Here is a 21,995-nt window from a genome sequence, read left to right on the forward strand (position 1 = left end):
AAATACTTTTTTCCCCCACTGTAAGCTGGGCATCATTCACAAGTGATCATATATAATTCACAAGTGATAGGCTAATATTGTCACCCATCAGACTTTTCTTGATTTAATCTTGTCTTTACATATACTAAATACTCTATGTGTGAATTTTTTATTTATATAGAATGGACCATTATCATGCACCTGTCTCGAAACTGGCTGGGGAAAAAATATATGTAAATGTTGCACTTAAATAGCGAATGGAGGACGCTTTTCTCGTGGTTCATTTCCATGCCAGCCAGGTAGGCTATACTCCTGTTGTAAAGAGAAGTAATGTGCTTAATATTAGGAAAGTTGAGAAATCAGTTTAGTAGCCCTAGCTTATAGAAAGCTGATGGGATCCTCTTCTTTTTAATAGAGGCCATGAAAACTCTGTTTTCTCACGCAATTGTATAGCCTATAGAAATGTTGTGCAACATGAGCTCATTGGCTCTCATGAAGTGTTTGATTTTTGATTACATTTGCATTGATGTCAGAGTGATTAGTGGGACAATAGAGTGCTGAGTACCAACCAGGCAGTTAGCATGTTTGGTAGGCTACTAATGACCATCAGCAGCATCAGAGCTTGGAGAAGCATAGTTACCATGACTAAACGGTCACATGGAATTTCACTGTGGTCATGACTAATGACTGCCGGTGTGGCGGGAATACAGTCACCTCAACAGCCCTAGTCCTCCCCAATATTTAGAACAGGTTGATTCATCGGGGCTCCCCAGATAGCATATTAATTAACACGCCATATTTTAATTTTTTAAAATGTAACTTTTATTATAATGAGCAATGGCAAAATGTGTAGAATTGCAGGAAATTAGCTTTAACTGTCGACTTTGGCTCCTCCTCTTGTGTGTGCATTTGGTGGTTCATCGTTGTGTCATTCTGGTCATGCGCGCTGCGACCGATGTAGCTAGTTCATTAGCAAAGCTATCCACTTGTAGCTAGCCAGTATTTCGTCCAGTATGTGTTGATATAATTTCTAAGGATTTGTTTTTGGACTGAAGCTGTAGAGATCGGTAAGAAATTTAACTTCTGTTGCCAAGTATCTTATTCATCAGTTTTCTTTATGCATTAAATTACCTGGTATGATGATGCATTGATCAGTTTAAAGCTGTTATTTTAGCATTTTGGCCCAAAGTCAACCTTTAAAGTAACATTCCAGTTTTTACAGATGTCTATGAAATATGACCTATAAATAAAATCGTTTTTCGTTCCAAAAAATTGTCATTAAAGGGTAACTCTCAACCCCAATTTCAGCCTGCACAACACCTTCAAAATATATATATTTTTTTTTCCTTTATTACTTTCTAACCCTACCACCCCTCCCCTAATTGGAGTAAAGTAGTGAACAACAAAGCTTCGGCTTCTACTTCCAGCTTATACATACTATATATATTTTACGGGTACAGTTTATTTTACAATAGTTATATTTTGTTTGTTTTTAGTCCTGTCCTTCCTCTAACCTTAATCTCTCCCATCTATTTCTTTCACAAAAGTTTTGAATCTATATGTTTTATAGACACAGTACATTAGCTTGTTGTTATTAGTTGTTATTATTCCTAACCTTCAGCTCCATCCAACCCCTCCCATCTATCTCTTAACACCATCCATATTGGATTTCTATTTGCCATATGCTGAATGTTTCACAATAGTTCTGAACCTTTCTATTCTCATAATTTCTACAGATTGTAAATTAAAAATTAAAATTTTTGCTTAAAGTATTATCATATTATTGATTGATTGACTATGACTTTTCAAATCACCCAGTAGTGCTATTTGCAGAGTTAGCTCCAGGTAAATGTTGCAATTCTTCAGCCATTCCTGGACCTGTGACCAAAAACAAGCCGCGAAACATACCCTCGTAAAACTGACTATCCTACCGATCCTTGACTTTGGCGATGTCATTTACAAAATAGCCTCCAACACTCTACTCAGCAAATTGGATGCAGTCTATCACAGTGCCATCCGTTTGTCACCAAAGCCCCATATACTAACCACCACTGCGACCTGTATGCTCTCGTTGGCTGGCCCTCGCTTCATATTCGTCGCCAAACCTACTGGCTCCAAGTCATCTATAAGTCTTTGCTAGGTAAAGCCCCGCCTTATCTCAGCTCACTGGTCACCATAACAGCACCCACCCGTAGCACGCGCTCCAGCAGGTATATTTCACTGGTCACCCCCAAAGCCAATTCCTCCTTTGGCCACCTTTCCTTCCAGTTCTCTGCTGCCAATGACTGGAACGAACTGCAAAAATCACTGAAGCTGGAGACTCCTATCTCCCTCACTAACTTAAAGCATCAGCTGTCAGAGCAGCTTACAGATCATTGCACCTGTACATAGCCCATCTGTAAATAGCCCACCCAACTACCTCATCCTCATATTGTATTATTTTGTTTTGCTCCTTTTGCACCCCAGTATCTCTACTTGCACATTCATCTTCTGCACATCTATCACTCCAGTGTTTAATTGCTATATTCTAATTATTTCGCCACTATGGCCTATTTATTGCCTTACCTCTGTAATCTTACCTCATTTGCATACACTGTATATATACTTTTCTATTGTGTTATTGACTGTACGTTTCTTTATTCCATGTGTAACTCTGTGTTGTTGTTTGTGTCACACTGCTTTGCTTTATCTTGGCCAGAGACCTGAGCCAACTCCCCGTGCTTACCGTGGGGAGCGAGTGATGAAGCAAGCACCGTGTTATGTGGTGATGCGCACTGTGTCACCAGGGCGCATTCACAGGCCGGTGCGATCTGTGCCCGCGCTCCACATTTGTCGAGCTAGGTTGAGCATCCAACCAGAACGGGTTGTACCAGTCATAAGCTCCAGACCTCCAGTGCGCCTCCAAGGCACAGTATATCCTACGCCTGTTCTACGCACTGTGTCGCCAGTGCGCCTGCACAGCCCAGTTCGTCCTGTGCCAGCGAACCGCCCTTGCCGGACTAAAGTAAGCATCCAGCCAGGACGGGTTGTGCCAGCCATAAGTTACAGACCTCCAGTGCGCCTCCACGGCCCAGTATACCCTGTGCCTGCTCTGCGCACCTGGCCTCCAGCGACGTTCCCTAGTCCAGAGCTCTCAGCGACGTTCCCCAGTCCGGAGCCTCCAGCGACGTTCCCTAGTCCGGTGAGACCTGTTCCTGTTCCACGTACGAAGCCTCCAGTGATGATCCATGGCCCGGAGCCTGTAGGGATAATCCATGGCAAGAAACCTGTAGGGATGATCCATGGCCCGGAGCCTGTAGAGATGATCCATGACACGAAGCCTCCAGTGATAATCCATGGCCCGGAGCCTCCAGTGATGATCCATGGCACAAAGCCTCCAGTGGTGATCCATAGTGTGGAGCCTGCAGTGGTGATCCATGGCGTGGAGCCTGTAGCGACGATCCCCGGTCCGGAACCTCCTGAGACGGCCTGCAGCCCGGAACCTCCTGAGGCGGCCTGCAGCCCGGAACCTCCTGAGGCGGCCTGCAGCCCGGAACCTCCTGAGGCGGCCTGCAGCCCGGAACCTCCTGAGGCGGCCTGCAGCCCGGAACCTCCTGAGGCGGCCTGCAGCCCGGAACCTCCTGAGGCGGCCTGCAGCCCGGAACCTCCTGAGGCGGCCTGCAGCCCGGAACCTCCTGAGGCGGCCTGCAGCCCGGAACCTCCTGAGGCGGCCTGCAGCCCGGAGTCTCCAGGAGGCGGCCTGCAGCCCGGTTCCCCCAGGAGGCGGCCTGCAGCCCGGTTCCCCCAGGAGGCGGCCTGCAGCCCGGTTCCCCCAGGAGGCGGCCTGCAGCCCGGTTCCTCCGACGACGATCCACGGTCCGGTGGTACTGAAGCAGAGGGATCAGCGGGCAGAGTGGGGGTTACGCCCTGAACCGGAGCCGCCTCTGGGTACTGCACCAGAGCCGCCATAGATGCTTGTCACCCTCCCTACCCCCCTTTTCTTGTGTTTTTTGTTGTTTTGTTTAGGTGCGGTCGGAGTCTGCACCTTTGGGGGGGGGGGGTACTGTCACGTCCTGACCATAGTAAGATGTTATTTTCTATGGTAGAGTAGGTCAGGGCGTGACAGGGGGTGTTTTTCTATGTTTTGTATTTCTATGTTCATGTTCTAGTTTTGTATTTCTATGTTGGTTTTGTTTGGGATGATCTGCAATTAGAGGCAGCTGGTCCTCATTGTCTCTAATTGGAGATCATACTTAAGTAGGGTTTTTTCTACCTGGGTTTGTGGGAGATAATTTTGAGTAGTGTATGTTTCACCTCTGCGTCATGGTTTGTTGTTTTGTCATTCAGTTTATTTATGTATTGCATAGTTTCACAGTATAAATAAAATGTGGAACGACACACACGCTGCACTTTGGTCCGCTCATTCCTACGACAACCGTGACAGTATGACTGAAGTGAGAGGTCTAAGGCTTTAATATTGAATAATTTCTGCCCTCCGAATTCATATTCATTATATAAATAGGCTTGTTTAATTTTGTCTGTCTTGCCATTCCAAATAAAATGGAATCTTTTTTCTCATATAATTTAAATAACTGTTTGCTAGGTTAGTTAAGACCAAAAGCAAATATGTAAACTGCGATATGACTAAAGAGTTAATCAGGGTAATTTTTCCACAAATAGACAACTATTTTCCTTTCCGTGGTAACAAGATATTATCTATTTTTGCTAACTTTCTATAAAAATGTATTGGAGTGAGATCATTTATTTATTTCGGGATATGTATCCGAGTATGTCGTGTCGCTGTGTCTTTGTGAGACGCAGAGTAGGTGAACGGATGATCTCTGCATGTGTGGTTCCCACCATGAAGCATGGAGGAGGAGGTGTGATGGTGCTTTTCTGATGACACTGATTTATTTAGAATTCAAGCCACACTTAACCAGCATGGCTACCACCGCATTCTGCAGCGATACGCCATCACATCTGGTTTGCACTTAGCGGGACTATCATTTGTTTTTCAACAAAACAATGACCCGAAACACACCTACAGGCTGTGTAAGGGCTATTTGACCCCTCCATCCCCGGTCAACCCCTCTTCTGAAAATTATCCTCTGGCAGGCAGTTCAGGACCAAAACTTCCCACTACTTGAACAGTTTCTTTCCCCGGGCTGTGGCCCTCACCAACTGGCCGATAGAGAGTAAAGGACTATGCACTCTCTGCTGCACAACACATTAAGCCATCTCTGAACTGTTCACAAAATAACTGCACTATACATTTGCACTCTGTTCATCTCTCTGCATTTAGATATATTCATACTGATTCTGTACATCCATTGTAGATCAACTGTATACCTACTGTTTGTATATTTGTATATCCCCTGCCCATTCTCTATAGCTCTATGCTCACTCTACCAAGTTGTATATAATGTATGTAAACTTTGTTTAAACTCTGCTGTCTGTGTTCTGTCTCTAAACGTTGTCTATCACTACCAGCACCATACCACCAAGTAAAATTCTGAGTATGTATAAATGTACTTGGCGAATAAAGGTAATTCTGATTATGTGATAAATTGTCACCCTGTCCATAAGAGTTGACAAGACAGCACACACATCTGGGACAAGGCTACAGATTATGTGAGGGTGAAAAAGAGCAGCTTTGTATGTAAACAAAATCTCACCGAACCTCTCCAAATATCTCCATTAACCACCCTACAAAGATATGCATTTACATTCTACTTGAATCCAGCCACAAAGTCACAATTATGGCTAAACCTGCCCATTTCTACAATTTATCTTATTCAATTTTGAAACCTAACCCTAACTTAAACCCTAACCTTAACCACACTGCTAACAATATGCTTAACCCGAACCTTAAATTAAGACCAAAAATGGCATGTCATGGCAAAAATATGTAGAATTGCAGGAAATTAGCTTTAACTCTTAAAATGTGTCTCTCCACTGTTAAGAGGGGGTCCACTGAAATGTTTTTTCCCGTGAGACAAATCCCGCTTAGGACCGGGACTGAGAAGCAGTATATAAATGAGGCCTTTGTCCTATTATGGAGTGGTGCTGTGAATTTATGATCCCTTGACAAGCAGTGAGTGATTATGTCTCTGGCCTCCTCTGTTAGGCCTCCCTACTACACCCTGCCGTTTGTGATCTCTGTTCATCCTGACCATGAAGCCATGACAATATTTATGACCTACTACTCCCCATCAGGGTTATTATGGCCCCATTGGAAACTGACCATTGAGTGTTTTCCCCATTGCCACACAGCAGTTGCAGTGTCATTATCATCAGCCACCATGAGTTGGCCCATATAAAGGGAATTACTTCAGGAGGGGGTATTCCTAAACAGTCCTCATTTTACAAATTTGCTCAAGTCTAATACCAAAACACATGGACTTTTATATGCAGAATCCACTGCTGCTCAATGATTATATGGCAGCAACATATCTTGAAAGAGGCTTAATGACTAATTAGGCCCTCTGATGGTCCACATATACAGTGAGGGAAAAAAGTATTTGATCCCCTGCTGATTTTGTACGTTTGCCCATTTACAAAGAAATGATCAGGCTATAATTTTAATGGTAGGTTTATTTGAACAGTGAGAGACAGAATAACAACAAAAAAATCCTGAAAAACGCATGTCAAAAATGTTATAAAATTATTTGCATTTTAATGAGGGAAGTAAGTATTTGACCCCTCTGCAAAACATGACTTAGTACTTGGTGGCAAAACACTTGTTGGCAATCACAGGGGTCAGACGTTTCTTGTAGTTGGCCACCAGGTTTGCACACATCTCAGGAGGGATTTTGTCCCACTCCTCTGCAGATCTTCTCCAAGTCATTAAGGTTTCGAGGCTGACGTTTGGCAACTCGAACCTTCAGCACCCTCCACAGATTTTCTATGGAATTAAGGTCTGGAGACTGGCTAGGCCACTCCAGGACCTTAATGTGCTTCTTCTTGAGCCACTCCTTTGTTGCCTTGGCCGTGTGTTTTGGGTCATTGTCATGCTGGAATATCCATCCACGACCCATTTTCAATGCCCTGGCTGAGGGAAGGTGGTTCTCACCCAAGATTTGACGGTACATGGCCCCGTCAAATGATGCGGTGAAGTTGTCCTGTCCCCTTAGCAGAAAAACACCCCCAAAGCATAATGTTTCCACCTCCATGTTTGACAGTGGAGATGGTGTTCTTGGGGTCATAGGCAGCATTCCTTCTCCTCCAAACACGGCGAGTTGAGTTGATGCCAAAGAGCTCCATTTTGGTCTCATCTGACCACAACACTTTCACCCGTTGTCCTCTGAATCATTCAGATGTTCATTGGCAAACTTTAGATGGGCATGTATATGTGCTTTCTTGAGCAGGGGGAACTTGCGGGCGCTGCAGGATTTCAGTCCTTCACGGCGTAGTGTGTTACCAATTGTTTTCTTGGTGACTATGGTCCCCAGCTGCCTTGAGATCATTGACAAGATTCTCCCGTGTAGTTCTGGGCTGATTCCTCACCGTTCTCATGATCATTATTGCAACCCTATGAGGTGAGATCTTGCATGGAGCCCCAGGCCGAGGGATATTGACAGTTCTTTTGTGTTTCTTCCATTTGCGAATAATCGCACCAACTGTTGTCACCTTCTCACCAAGCTGCTTGGCGATGGTCTTGTAGCCCATTCCAGCCTTGTGTAGGTATACAATCTTGTCCCTGACATCCTTGGAGAGCTCTTTGGTCTTGGCCATGGTGGAGAGTTTGGAATCTGATTGATTGATTGCTTCTGTGGACAGGTGTCTTTTTTACAGGTAACAAGCTGCGGTTAGGAGCACTCCCTTTAAGAGTGTGCTCCTAATCTCAGCTCGTTACCTGTATAAAAGACACATGGGAGCCAGAAATCTTTCTGATTGAGAGGGGGTCAAATACTTATTTCCCTCATTAAAATGCAAATCATTTTAGAACATTTTTTACATGCGTTTTTCTGGATTTTTTGTTGTTATTCTGTCTCTCACTGTTCAAATAAACCTACCATTAAAATTATAGACTGATCATTTCTTTGTCAGTGGGCAAACGTACAAAATCAGCAGGGGATCAAATACTTTTTCCCCCCACTGTATGTGTTTTTCAGGTATAACATGTCCTTAATCCAACATCTTTGTCCTCTAAAACAATATATCTTGATTCTGTGCAGCCTGCTTCTGTATCTATTTCAGTGCAAATTAACAATGGTCGTTAATACGTGACATGTACCAGCCTGTTCTAGTGTTTCGTCTCATGCCAGCATCATGGACACAACACACAGCACCTCCAATTTGGCACCTGAATAAAGAGCTGTTTTTGTCTGAATGATTCTGCTTTATCAAACCAGAAACATGCCTTCCCCTTTTCAAATCAGAGAAATCTGATTTATATTGAATTGATTTTTCAGTAGCCATCACCTTTAGCTTTATTACTAAACCAAATAAACAGCTGTAGCTTCAGTAGACGGGTGTAATTGAGGAGCTTGTGAACCATAACAAATGTATCACTATGCTAATATTCTCTTTGTCCTCTAAAAATCAACATCACAATTAACACAGTGTAAACATGATGGGCAACACGTCTTAAAGACAGGGTAACAGCGCCACCTCCTGGCCAGACAAAGTGCTACAGGTACACAACCTGAACAACATCTCTTAAGGTCTCCAGCAGGTGGGGTGGGGTGAACAGTTTGGTTCTCTGCACTTTAGGGGGTAAAAAGTTAGGAACAGATATTTATTTAAAAATGTAACCAGATCCCGAAATGGATATCATTCACTATGAAGAAGCACTTGGATTGGAAGAGGATGAACAACTCAAATGACTTATGCAGGCATGCACTGTATGCGGGCGTACAACTACAGAGGCAAGCGTACTATTTTAATCTGTAAATGATGTTGAAAAAAATGAACAGATTGAAAATAGGCACATCAATAATAAGATACACAGTAACATAGTTATCTATATTATCTAGACACAACAGAAATAATATCCATTAAACGGTTTGCTTTCCAATTCACTGGACATGATCCTGGTCATGCCTGTGATAACACCCACTGACTAGCCCCCTTCTCTCTCTGCCTCTCGACTCAGTCAATAAGTAACTTTCCATGAGTTCAGCACTGTGCTTTTAGCGTCTACATATCCAGCCATTAATCTATATGAAATCATCATGTCTGCCTCAGTGCACCAACATCTTAACCCCGAGGCGATCTCTTGTCTACAGGTTGCTGCTTGTTCACAACTTCAGAGACACCAGCTCAGATCTGGTTAGACAAGCTCTGTCAGGTTACAAAAAAACGAAAGCAAAACAGTCCTCAGATTTCAGTGAACATGTGAATCGTTTTAGCTCTATTGTGTAATATATGTTAGGCTACTGTTATGTTACAACTGTTTCAGACAATCTCCTTCTCTAATCAGTCTTTCAATTTGGTTTATTTTATTTTAAAAACGGGTCAGTCTATTTGGCTAATGCTACAGTTGTGAGACTGACTACAGACTAGAGTGTCTGATATGACAAATAGTCTACAGGCTTGCGTAATTTCAACCTTTAGACTCTTTGCCTTGTTGCCTTGTTTGAAACAACTGGGAACTGGGAAATGTCCGACTTCCGATTTCAGTGCGTTCAAAACAACTGGGAAGTCGGGAAAAAATGAACTCCAACTGGGTAAAAACAATTTGAATGGTCATCCAACTCGGAATTCTAACTCGGGAACTCATTCCTCTTTCTAGAGCTCCGACAGCAAGGTCACTGACATCATGATTTGACCTCATATTTTTCCAACTTCCCAGTTGTTTTGAACACATCATAAGTCTCCTGTCATTGAGGTGACTCCATTCATCACAAAAAGTCCCTGTTGTAGCATCCAGGTGAGCACAACCTGTACCAGTGTATTTCAGGGTGGTGAACTAATTACTTTTGAGACAGACCCCAACAGAAAAAGGCCGGGCTAGTCAGATGACCACACAGAGAAGGCAGACAATAATGTCTTGTTTCCAATGAAATACAGTTGGGGGTTATTCACTTTCTGACCTTAGTATGAGGTCATTTTTCCATAGTAGATTGGTCAGGGCGTGACAGGGGGGTGTTTTTGTCTATGTATTTTGGGTTTTCTGTTTTCTATGTGGGTTGTCTAGATTGTCGTTCTGTTGTATTTTCTATGTTGTGGCCGGGTATGGTTTCCAATCAGAGGCAGGTGTTTTTCGTTGTCTCTGATTGGAAGCCATACTTAGGCAGCCTGTTTTTCATGGGGTTTTGTGGGTGGTTGTTTTCCGTTTTAGTCTTGTACCTGACGGGACTGTGTTGGTCATTTTTGTTACTTTGCAAAGTGTTTTCATTAAAAGTAATATGAGCACTTCACACTCCGCATTTTGGTCTCCTTTAGACAACCCTTATTACAATCAAGCTCTCTGCGAAATACAGAGCAAATGGAGAACGTGTCCTAATCACCACACAACAAAATAACATCAGAACGCAAGCACATAACTGTCCAAGCAGGTCGCTACAATATGATTAATTGGGTGCATTTGTAAATTCTACTGCGATTTCAGAGCACTCTAGTCTGTGTGCCAGAGTGCAGATTAACTGAGGAATTTGCAAACACGTAAGAGCCGTTGAATATGACCTGCATCAGTAAATGTCAGTAAAAAAAACATAATTTAATTGTTGCCAACAGCACAGTTACATGCTGAACACACTGCTGCATTGCATGACTGAGCGTTGCGAAATAAATGTACACATACATGTTATTCAATAATTTCATCTAAACTGCTCGCGCGGGTTAACGAGACTGTAGCCATACGCTAAAATAACTATTTTTGACGCTTAATGCACTGCAAGTCCAGCCGCTCCCATCTCCTCATTGGATTTTAGAAGCATATACCCACATGGTTGATTGAACACAAAGCTTTTACTAACTCATCCTGGAATATACAAGGTCGGAGGTCACCTGTCTTTGGCCTAAACAGCAGGAACCCAGACTTCATCACATAAATTGGAAATACAGCCATGATCATCCTACAAGAAACATGGTACAGAGTAGACAGACCCATCGGTTGCCCTCTAGGTTACAGAGAGCTAGTAGTCCCATCCACCCTACTACCAGGTGTGAAAAAAGGGAAGAGACTCTGGGGTATGCTAATTTGATATAGAGCAGACCTACCTCTATTGAATTAGTCAAAACAGGAACATTTTACATCAGAGAAAAATGTCCTCATGTGCCCTACATATATCTCCCCCCCAATAGAATCCCCATACTTTAACGATGACAGCTTCTCCATCCTAGGCCCAGGGACATGTACTCGTCAGTGGCGACCTAAATAACAGAACTGGACAAAAACCTGACGCTCTCAGCAAACAGGGGGACAAACACCTACCTGGAGGTGACAGCATTCTGTCCCAAATATGCCCCCCAAGACACAACAACCAACAAAAACGGGTCACAACTCCTGCAGCTCAGTCACATGCTGGGTCTGTACATAGTCAATGGTAGACTTCGAGGGGACTTACAGTAGGTACCCTATAGCTCATCCTTTGGCAGCACTACTGTAGATTACTTTATCACTGACCTCAACCCAGAGTCTCTCAGAGCATTCACAGTCAGCCTACTGACACTCCTATCAGATCACAGCAAAATCACAGTCTACTTGAACAGAGCAATACTCAATCATGAGGCATCAAAGCCAAAGGAAATGCATAATGTTAAGAAATGCTATAGATGGAAGGAAAGTAGTGTAGAAATCTATGAAAAAACAATTAGGCAACAACAAATTCTGTCCTTTTTATACAACTTCCTGGACAAAATGTTTCACTGTAATAGTGAAGGTGGAAACTTGGCAGTAGAAAACCTAAACAGTATAAACAGAAAACAGGTTTAGACATTTTTACAAAACTGAAATACCTTATTTTCCAAATGCACTGTATTTGACCTCTCAGCTTCCCAATCAAATCAAAACATTTCAAGCAGACAACCTAAGAAAATTAACAACAATGACAAATGGTTTGATGAAGAATGCAAAGATCTAAGAAAGAAACTGAGAAACCTATCCAACCAAAAACATAGAGACCCAGAATACCAATACAGAAATATACTATGGAAATATAAGGTACAGTGTATCAGAAATCAGCTCAATGTAATTGAAGAGTCCATAGAATCTAACCACTTCTGGGAAAATTGGAACACACTAAACCAACAACAACACAAACAGTTGTGTATGGAAATGTATGGATATACCACTTCTCCAATCTTTTTTGGTTCTATAACAAAGAACAAAGAACAAACAGAAAAAACATATACAGTACCAGTCAAAGGTTTGGACACACCTACTCATTCAAGGGGTTTTCTTTAATTTTACTATTTTCTACATTGTAGAATGTGAAGACATCAAAACTATGAAATAACACATATGGAATCATGTAGTAACCAAAAAAGTGTTAAACAAATCAAAATATATTTTATATATTTTAGATTCTTCAAAGTAGCCACATTTTGCCTTGATGACAGCTTTGCACACTCTTGGCGTTCTCTCAACCAGCTTTATGAGGTAGTCACCTGGAATGCATTTCAATGAACAAGTGCGCCTTGTTAAAAGTTAGTTTGTGGAATTTCTTTCCTTCTTAATGCATTTGAGCCAATCAGTTGTGTTGTGACAAGGTTGGGTTGGTATACAGAAGATAGCCCTAATTGGTAAAAGGCCAAGACCATATTATGGCAAGAACAGCTCAAATAAGCAAAGTGAAATGATAGTCCATCATTACTTTTTAAGACATGAAGGTCAGTCAATCCAGAACATTTCTTGAACTTCAAGTGCAATCTCAAAAACCATCAAGCGTTATGATGAACCTGGCTCTCATGAGCACCGCCACAGGAAAGGAAGACCCAGAGTTACCGCTGCTGCACAGGATAGGTTCATTAGAGTTACCAGAAAACAGAAATTGCAGCCCAAATAAATGCTAGAGTTCAAGTAACAGACACATCTCAACATCAACTGTTCAGAGGAGATCGCATGAATCAGGCCTCCATTGTCAAATTGCTGTAAAGAAACCACTTCTAAAGGACACCAATAATAAGAAGAGACTTGCTTGGGTCAAGAAACACGAGCAATGGACATCAGACCGGTGGAAATCTGTCCTTTGGTCTGATGAGTCCAAATGTGAGCTTTTTGTGTGAGAATTAGAGTAGGTGAACGGATGATCGCCGCATGTGTGGTTCCCACCGTGAAGCATGGAGGAGGTGTGATGGTGCTTTGCCGGTGACACTGACGGATTTATTTAGAATTCACGGAACACTTAACCAGCATGGCTACCACAGCATTCTGCAGCGATAACCCATCTGGTTTGCACTTAGTGGGACTATCATTTGTTTTTCAACAGGACAATGACCCAACACACCTCCAGGCTGTGTAAGGGCTATTTGACCAAGAAAGAGAGTGATGGAGTGCTACATCAGATGACCTGTCCTCCACAATCACCTGACCTCAACCCAATTACGATGGTTTGGGGATGAGTTGGGCCGCAGAGTGAAGGAAAAGGAGCCAACAAGTGCTCAGCATATGTGGGAACTCCTTTAAGACTGTTGGAAAAGCATTCCAGGTGAAGCTGTTTGAGAGAATTACAAGAGTGTGCAAAGCTGTTATCAAGGCAAAGGGTGGCTACTTCGAAGAATCTCAAAAATAAAATATATTTTGATTTGTTTAACACTTTTTTGGTTACTACATGATTCCCTGTGTTATTTCATAGTTTTGATGTCTTCACTAGTATTCTACAATGCAGAAAATAGTAACAATAAAGAAAACCCCTTGAATGAGTAGGTATGTCCAAACATGTGACTGGTACTGTACATGATCAAATGCAAATCTTAGACTCGACTATTAAAAAGACTACCAGAACCCACTGGATTCTCCAACCCCAAAAGGCCTGTGGTGTTGATGGTATCCTTAATTAAATGATAAAATATACAGACCACAAATTCCAATTGGCTAGACCTAAAATCTTTAACATCATCCTCAGCTCTAACATCTTCCCCAGTATTTGTAACCAAGGACTGATCACCCCAATCCACAAAAGTGGAGACAAATTTGACCCCAATAACTACCGTGGGATATGCGTCAACAGCAACCTTGGGGAAATCCTCTGCATTATCATTAACAGCAGACTCGTACGTTTCCTCAGTGAAAACAATTTACTGATCAAATGTCAAATTGGCTACCATACGACAGACCACGTATTCACCCTGCACACCCGAAATGACAAACAAACCAAAACAAAAGCAAAGTTTTCTCATGCTTTGTTGATTTAAAAAAAGCGTGACTCTACTTGGCATGAGGGTCTGCTATACAAATTGAATGAAAGCGGTGTTGGGTGGAAAACATACAACATTATAAAATTCAAGTACACAAACTGTGCGGTTAAAATTGGCAAAAAACACACATTTCTATCCACAGGGCTGTGGGGCAAGACAGGGATGCAGCTTGAGCCCCACCCTCTGTGTGTGTGTGTGTGTGTGTGTGTGTGTGTGTGTGTGTGTGTGTGTGTGTGTGTGTGTGTGTGTGTGTGTGTGTATATATATATATATAAATGGATTGGCGAGAGCACTAGAACTAGAACAGCCTGCAGCACCCAGCCTCACCCTACTAGAATCTGAAGTCAAATGTCTACTGATGACCTGGTGCTTCTGCCCCAACCAAGGAGGGCCTACAGCAGCACCTAAATCTTCTGCACAGATTCTGTCAGACCTGGGCCCTGACAGTAAATCTCAGTAAGAATAAAATAATTTTGTTTCAAAAAAGGTTTAGTTGCTACAAATACAAATTCCATCTAGACACCGTTGCCTTAGAGTACACAAAAACTATACATACCTCAGCCTAAACATCAGCGCCACAAGTAACTTCCACAAAGCTATGAAAGATCTGAGAGACAAGGCAAGAAGGACGTTCTACGCCATCAAAAGGGACATAAAATTCAACATATTAGGATCTGGCTAATAATACATTAATCAGTTATAGAACCCATTGCCCGTTATGGTTGTGAGGTCTGGGGTCTGCTCACCAACCATTAATTCACAAAATGGGACAAACAACAAATTGAAACTCTGCATGCAGAATTCTGCAAAAAATCATCAGTGTACAACGTAAAACACCAAATAAAGCATGCAGAACAGAATTAGGCTGATACCCGGTCATTACCAAATAAAAAAATGAGCCGTCAAATTCTACAACCACCTAAAAGGAAGCGTTTCCCATACCTTAAAACCTGTTTGGGATAGGGGTTCCGCTAGCGGAACGTTTCGACAACATCTGGTGAAACTGCAGAGCGCGAAATCCCCCCCCAAAATTATTACTAATATTTAACTTTCATATATTCACAAGTGCAATACACCAAATTAAAGCTTAACTTCTTGTTAATCTAGCCACCATGTCAGATTTCAAAAAGGCTTTACGGTGAAAGCAAACCATGTGATTATCTGAGGACAGCACCCCATCAAACAAACACATTTCAACCCGCTAGGCGCGACACAAAACTCAGGAATAACGATATAATTCATACCTTACCTTTGAAGAACTTCTTCTGTTGGCACTCCAATATGTCCCATAAACATCACAAATGGCCCTTTTGTTCGATTAATTCTGTCGTTATATCTCCAAAATGTTCATTTATTTGGCGCTTTGATTGAGAAAAACACCGGTTCCAACTCGCCCAGCATGACTACAAAATATCTAATAAGTTACCTGTAAATGCTGTCCAAACATTTCAAACAACTTTCCTAATCCAACTTTAGGTATTTTAAAATGTAAATAATCGATAAAATTTAAGACGGGATAAACTGTGTTCAATACCGGATAAAAACAACGTGAAGCGTGTGACCTGGAGCGCGCATCAAAACAGTATAGTCCACTCGGCTGGACCCTCGTTCTGAAAAGCCATACTTCTTCATTTCTCTAAAGAAAAACATCAACCAATTTCTAATAACTGTTGACATCTCGTGGAAGCAATAGGAACTGCAACCAAGTGCCACAGAAATCAAGGTTCCCATAGAAAACCAATGGAAAACAGAGTCACCTCAACAACAGAAAAATCCTGGATGGTTTGTCCTCGGGGTTTCGCCTGCCAAATAAGTTCTGTATTACTCACAGACATTATCTTAACAGTTTTAGAAACTTCAGTGTTTTCTATCCAAATCTATTATATGCATATCCTAGCTTCTGGGCCTGAGTAGCAGGCAGTTTACTTTGGGCACGCTTTTCATCCGGACGTGAAAATACTGCCCCCTATCCCAAACAAGTTTTAACAAAGCCATCACCTACAGAGAGATGAACCTGGAGAAGAGTTCTCTAAGCATGCTGGTCCTGGGGCTCGGTTCACAAATACAAACAGGACCCACAGAGCCCCAGGACAGCAACACAATTAGACCCAACCAAATCATGGGAAAACAAAAAGATAATGACTTGACATAGTGGAAAGAATTAACAAAACAACAGAGCAAACTAGAATGTTATTTGGCCCTAAACAGACAGTGGCAGAATACCTGACCACTGTGGCTGACCCAAAATTATGGAAAGTTTTGACTATGTACAGACTCAGTGAACATAGCCTTGCTATTGAGAGAGGCTGCCGTAGGCAGACCTTGCTCTCAAAAGAAGACAGGCTATGTGCACACTGCCCACAAAATGAGGTGGAAACTGAGCTGCACTTCTTAACCTCCTACCAAATGTATGACCATATTAGAGCCAAATATTTCCCCCAGATTACACAGACACAGAAAGAATTAAAAAAACAAATCCAATTTTGATAAACTCCCATATCTATTGGGTGAAATACCACAGTGTGCAATCACAGCAGCAATATTTGTGACCTGTTGCCACAAGAAAAGGGCAAACTGTCACACCCTGATCTGCTTAACCTGTCCTTGTTATTGTCTCCACCCCCTCCAGGTGTCGCTTGTTTTCCCCAGTGTATTGATCCCTGTGTTTCCTGTCTCTCTATGCCAGTTCGTCTTGTATGTCCAAGCCTATCAGTGGTTTTCCTGCGTTGCCTTTTCGCCTTTTTCTAGTCCTCCCAGTTTTGACCCTTGCTTGTTCTGGGCTCTGTACCTGCCTACCTGACCATTCTGCCTGCCCTGACCTTGATCCTGCCTGCCACTCTGTACCTCCTGGACTCTGATCTGGTTATGACATTTTGCCTGTCCACGACCATTCTCTTGCCAATTCCCTTTGGATTTATTAAACATCTTAAACTCCAACCATCTGCCTCCTGTGTCTGCATTTGGGTCTTGCCTAGTGTCATGATACAAACAGTAAAGAACAACCTCCATTGTAAATATAACTCATATTTATGTTGATTTATTTTCCCTTTTGTACTATTTGCACAACGTTACAACACTGTATATAGCTGTAATATGACATTTGAATTTTCTATATTCCTCTGGAACTTTTGTGAATGTAATATTTACTGTTTGTTTTTTTGTTTATCTTTGGCAATGTAAACATTTCCTATGCCAATAAAGCCCTTTGAATTGAACTGAATTGATTGAAATTCCGGTTCAGGAAAAAGATGGCAGAAGTGGAGTTTGAATCAAGCAGCGTGTCGAGCAAAGTTGGTGAAGACGAATGTTCTAAATGGACAACAGTAGTAACGAAAACTGTAACAAAATGGAAATTGTTAAAAATTCAAGTGGAGGGTACATGTATGAATAATAATGAATCACTTATTGTTTGGATGTGTTTGTTGAGTAAGGTGTTTTAAACTTCGGAGTAGAGCACCTGTCAAAGGAGTCATCTCAGGGGTGACGACGGGTGTTCAGGTTGAATACCTGAAGAAAATTCCTGGTGTGGTTGGTGCCTGGTGTCTGACCCGATGGGTGAATGGAGAGAAATAAGAAGTCTGTCGGTCCTGTTGTTTTTTGATAAAGAGTCATGTAAGAGCTATCGTCCCCAAACTATTGCAATGTAAGAATTGTAAAGGATTTGGCCATGTTTCAAGTGTGTGCAGACAGAGTATATTGAAGAACGGTGTGCAGAAGGACAACGGTGTTGCAATTGTGGTGGGGATCATGATCCCGAGTTCCTGGAGTGCCCCCTAAGGGTGAAGGAGATTGACCGCTCTAACCTCAATCTAATCTCCAATGCAGAGGCGATTAAAATAATTGAGAAAACAAGTGATACGAGTGAAGATATGGTAGTGGACGCACCCCAATCTGTAGTAAATGTTTGCTGCCAGTCAAAAGATACCCTTTGTGTTAAAAAGGTGGATTTTGTGCTGTTCATTGCCACAGTTATAAACTCTATGGCACAAGTCTCAAAGAAGTCTAAAAAACGGGACATTATTGTGGCTGCGGCTGAAAAGGTTTTGGGACTGAAACATTTTACCTCTGAAGACTTGCAAGGGGTACTTGCGCCGGAAGACCAGCCCTCCTAGGTTCCCCTTTAACCTGTGTAGGGATCAGATCGGTTTTATTTTTTATTTTTACAGAAATGTTAGTTGATTTAGTTTATGAATGTATTTTTTGGTAGTTTATTTTGTTTGTTTGTATTGTGTTAAATCTTTGGGAATCCTGTTTCCATCCCGCAAAGTAGGTGGTGAGATGCACATTAAATTGCACGATTGCCAATATACCACAGAAGAAGAAGACTGAAGGAGGAGAGACTACTAGAAACTAACTAGGTTTCCCCTTTTATCTGTTAATTAATTGTCAGAGTAGAGAACACATGATTTTGTGTGACTCAAAATGGGTTGATATTCTACAAAGATCCAGGGATCTTGTACAGTTCAGGTAAAATAACAACCTAGTGTTTATATCCTAGGACAAATTAGCTAGTAACAGCAAGCTAGCTAGCTAAATGTCAATGAATGTTTCATATGTGTTTCGACCTGTCCCAAAATTAATATAGTTGGTTCAGTGTTCGTTTTGATATTTCAACCTGCGTGTCCTGATTGCGTCCAGATGGACAAAATCAACATGCGTGCGATGGCACACAAGCGTGCCTGGGGTAGTCAGCATGTTATAGTCACCAATGCTCTAGATAACATGAAAACAGCCAAACCAGCTCTGCTAGGGCGAGTAAAATGGTCGGTGAGGTTCTCTCTCATTTCTGTCTGGAAGAAGCTAGCAAGCTAGCCAACTTTAGCCAGTTAGCTTGGGTGCTTGACTGCCATTGTGAGGTCAGAACATTCGGATCAACCCTACTCCTCGGCCAGAGCGTCCAGTGTGTGCTCTGAATGCTCCAAGCACGAAATGCTCTGAATTTACAAAAGCCCAGAGCGCACTCTGAACGCACTCTGGCACTCCAGAGAGAATTTACAAACACACCCATAGTCAAAAACATTTTGAATCTTAGAATGTCAAAAGATCAATAGAACTTGGTTTCCACAGGAACAATAGCAGACAGAATGTTCAGAAATAATTTGAATCACAACAAAACAATATAGTTCTCCCACCAGAATATTTTTATGTCATAAGGGCCTTCATCCATAGAACATCGTTGCCTCAGGAATGATGCCAAACAGAATGTTCAGAAATCACTTGAATTACAACAAAACCAAATGATCATTCACCATCTACTCTTGAAAGAAAGTGACATGATTCAATTCCCAACCACGAAAGACCAACTTCTTCCTGTCAGAATAACTGGTGACTTCTCTCCAGGTGAGACCTAGCTATCTCTTGAACTTAATTGGTAGTCTTTCAAGTGAAAGTAGCTTGCTTGGTAACCAAAATGTCGTGCCGTAAATTCAGGGAGAAACTTTCCCAGCTCAAACGTCAGTTCATCATCTAGTTTTGATTTACATTTGGTTGAGTTCTCAACTAACGAGAATTCATTGTGAAATCAACACAAAAGGTCACCATGTTATTGGATTTAGGTTCAAGTTTGGTGAAAAAAAGACAAAATTCCCTTTTGGTGATGACTAATTAGTTTTCCATGTTGATTCAATGTCATCACATTGAATTTTTTGTTGAAATGACGTCAAAACAACGTTGATTCAACCAGTTTTTGCCCAGTGGGTTGTTGACATTCCATATTCATCTCTGTCTAGTGTGTGACACGAGACAAATGAGCTCCTCAGCCATGCTGGGCACCACTTCCATGCAGATGCAGGCTCCATACATGTTGCCTCAGCAGCCCAAGGGGTCATGGGTCCACAGTCATGCCCAGGTGTACTACCCACAGACATGGACAAGGAGGACCCAAGGCTACCTATCCCATTCTGCCACCCAGACCCAACGGGTGTCTGCCCAGTACATGCAGAGTGCGCTCCTCTGGCTGCCTCAACACCAGCTACACCAAGACCAGCGTGTGACACAGTGGAGGCCTGAGTCAAGCAGGATGGCCTACCAGGCTAGGGTCCCCTGGTCCTACAGGCAACACCTCACAGGAGGGCCCATGGATGCTAGGATGTACCCTATCTTTTCCACAGAGCCCCAACAAGCCCCCACTGGCCTCCTCCCTCAGGCCGGAGACAGCAGCACTCACCTGGCCCCTCACCATCAGCTTGGAGGTCCCTTCCAGGCAGGCTCCAACCACCCTCTGTTCGAGTTCCAGAGCTATAGCCTCAGGACTGCAAGAGTCTCCCAGGCCTCTCGGACCCAGGTCACCTGCCCCAGCCTGTCCCTGCAGGGGTTAGGAGATAGTTCCCTGCCTGCAGTCACCTCCCTGGAGGAGGCTATGAAGATTTTCCACTGTGAGTCTGAGGATGAACCCAGGCAGCAGGCTGAGGCTGGGCTGAGTGTTCTGGTGCCACAGGGAGTGTTGTCCAGCCCCACACAAGAGGGTTCAGGCAGAGGTAAGTGTCCCTCCACCCTGGATCACTCCCTGGACCAGGAAGACCTAGAGGCCTGTATGGAGCGCCTGCTGGAGTCGCAGGGATCAGAGGGGTCTGTGTGCATAGCCGCAGCAGGGGAGTCTGGCATGGAGTTCTTCTATGAGGTAGACAGCCTGGGCAGCCTGTGTGACCTCCAGCTGTTTGGACAGTATGTGTCCAGCAGCAACACAGAGGAGGGCAGTGCCAACAACAACATGGATAACTGAAATAACCACATCTTTTAGCGTTATTTTCATGTTCATTCATTATTTTTTTATTACAAAAGCATTATCATTAAAAATGGATTGTTGAAAAATCCTAAAGACTCATGACTGCTTCATTACTGAACTACCAAGTACTCTAGATTATATATTTGAGTGTGAAAATGTTCTGCACATTGACACAATCAAAAGATGAAGTAGAGATGAGGGCCATTAAGAGAGAGCAATGAGTCATAGCAGTGTGTGTTATTCCCATGAGAGGCATAAAGAGTCAAATCCATTTAAATGCTCTACTTACTTATTCATCAAACACTACAAGGGTGGCACAGTGCAAATATAGGGAGTGTACTTGAATAACACGCTACTGTGTAAAGTATGTAGAAAGGGTACAGTGAAGGAACATAATAGAATGCCATGATAAGTGAGGCGGAAGATTGCCATTACTCAATCTTCCCCAGATTGAGTAACGGAGGTTCCACACCACTGAGGGTTTTGTAGGATCACGCAGCAACAGGTGACACACACAAACACACACACACACACACACACCAAAGCCTCTGATTACACAGAACTCACCACTAAACCAGGGCAATTACAAGGCTCGCCGGAGCTCAGCTCAGGAGGGCTTCAGACTCGGGTCTCAAGAGGCCTAGCCCTGCAGGCGTCAACATCAAGGATGGAACGTTGGTTTAGGAGAGTGATGAACATTTTAAATGGTCTGAGGAATTAGCCAACAGCCTGGAAAGGCAGGTATGTTCCCCCCTCCTCACCCCACTCCCCTCCCACTAACCCACCTGCCTGGCCTGCGATCCCCCCCAAGGGCAGTTCCCATGGATGGTGCCAAGTTGAGAATGCTCTGCAGGGTCTGGGGGAGAGGCAGGCAGGAATGATAAGAATAAAGCCAGCTGCAGATAGAGACATGCCCATTCTGCCTGGCAGTGAAGATGGCCATCATTCTTTCATTCACACATTTACAGGGGCACGTGGGTGGGTGCATACACACACACACACACACTTG

General features: G+C 42.9%; 2 protein-coding genes across 2 annotated transcripts in view; one reads left to right on the top strand and one right to left on the bottom strand.

Moving 5' to 3' along the window:
- LOC106595457 (protein EURL homolog) overlaps positions 1 to 15,871 on the bottom strand; it is a 57,542-nt gene extending 41,671 nt beyond the window's left edge. Inside the window, exon 1 of the mRNA XM_045692227.1 lies at positions 15,797 to 15,871. Within this exon, the coding sequence (XP_045548183.1) occupies positions 15,797 to 15,837 (41 nt within the window). The 5' untranslated portion in view covers positions 15,838 to 15,871. The remainder of the gene's footprint in view (positions 1 to 15,796) is intronic.
- Positions 15,872 to 19,482: 3,611 nt separating this feature from the next.
- Positions 19,483 to 21,036, top strand: LOC106568064 (uncharacterized). Its single transcript, XM_014138068.2, has 2 exons — positions 19,483 to 19,602; positions 19,992 to 21,036. The coding sequence occupies exons 1-2, from the start codon at positions 19,500 to 19,502 to the stop codon at positions 20,981 to 20,983; spliced, it is 1,095 nt and encodes a 364-aa protein (XP_013993543.2). The 5' UTR covers positions 19,483 to 19,499; the 3' UTR covers positions 20,984 to 21,036.
- Positions 21,037 to 21,995: the final 959 nt, after the last annotated feature.

Source organism: Salmo salar, chromosome ssa13 (genome assembly GCF_905237065.1).
Source record: "Salmo salar chromosome ssa13, Ssal_v3.1, whole genome shotgun sequence".
In the NCBI taxonomy this organism is placed as follows: Eukaryota; Metazoa; Chordata; class Actinopteri; order Salmoniformes; family Salmonidae; genus Salmo; species Salmo salar.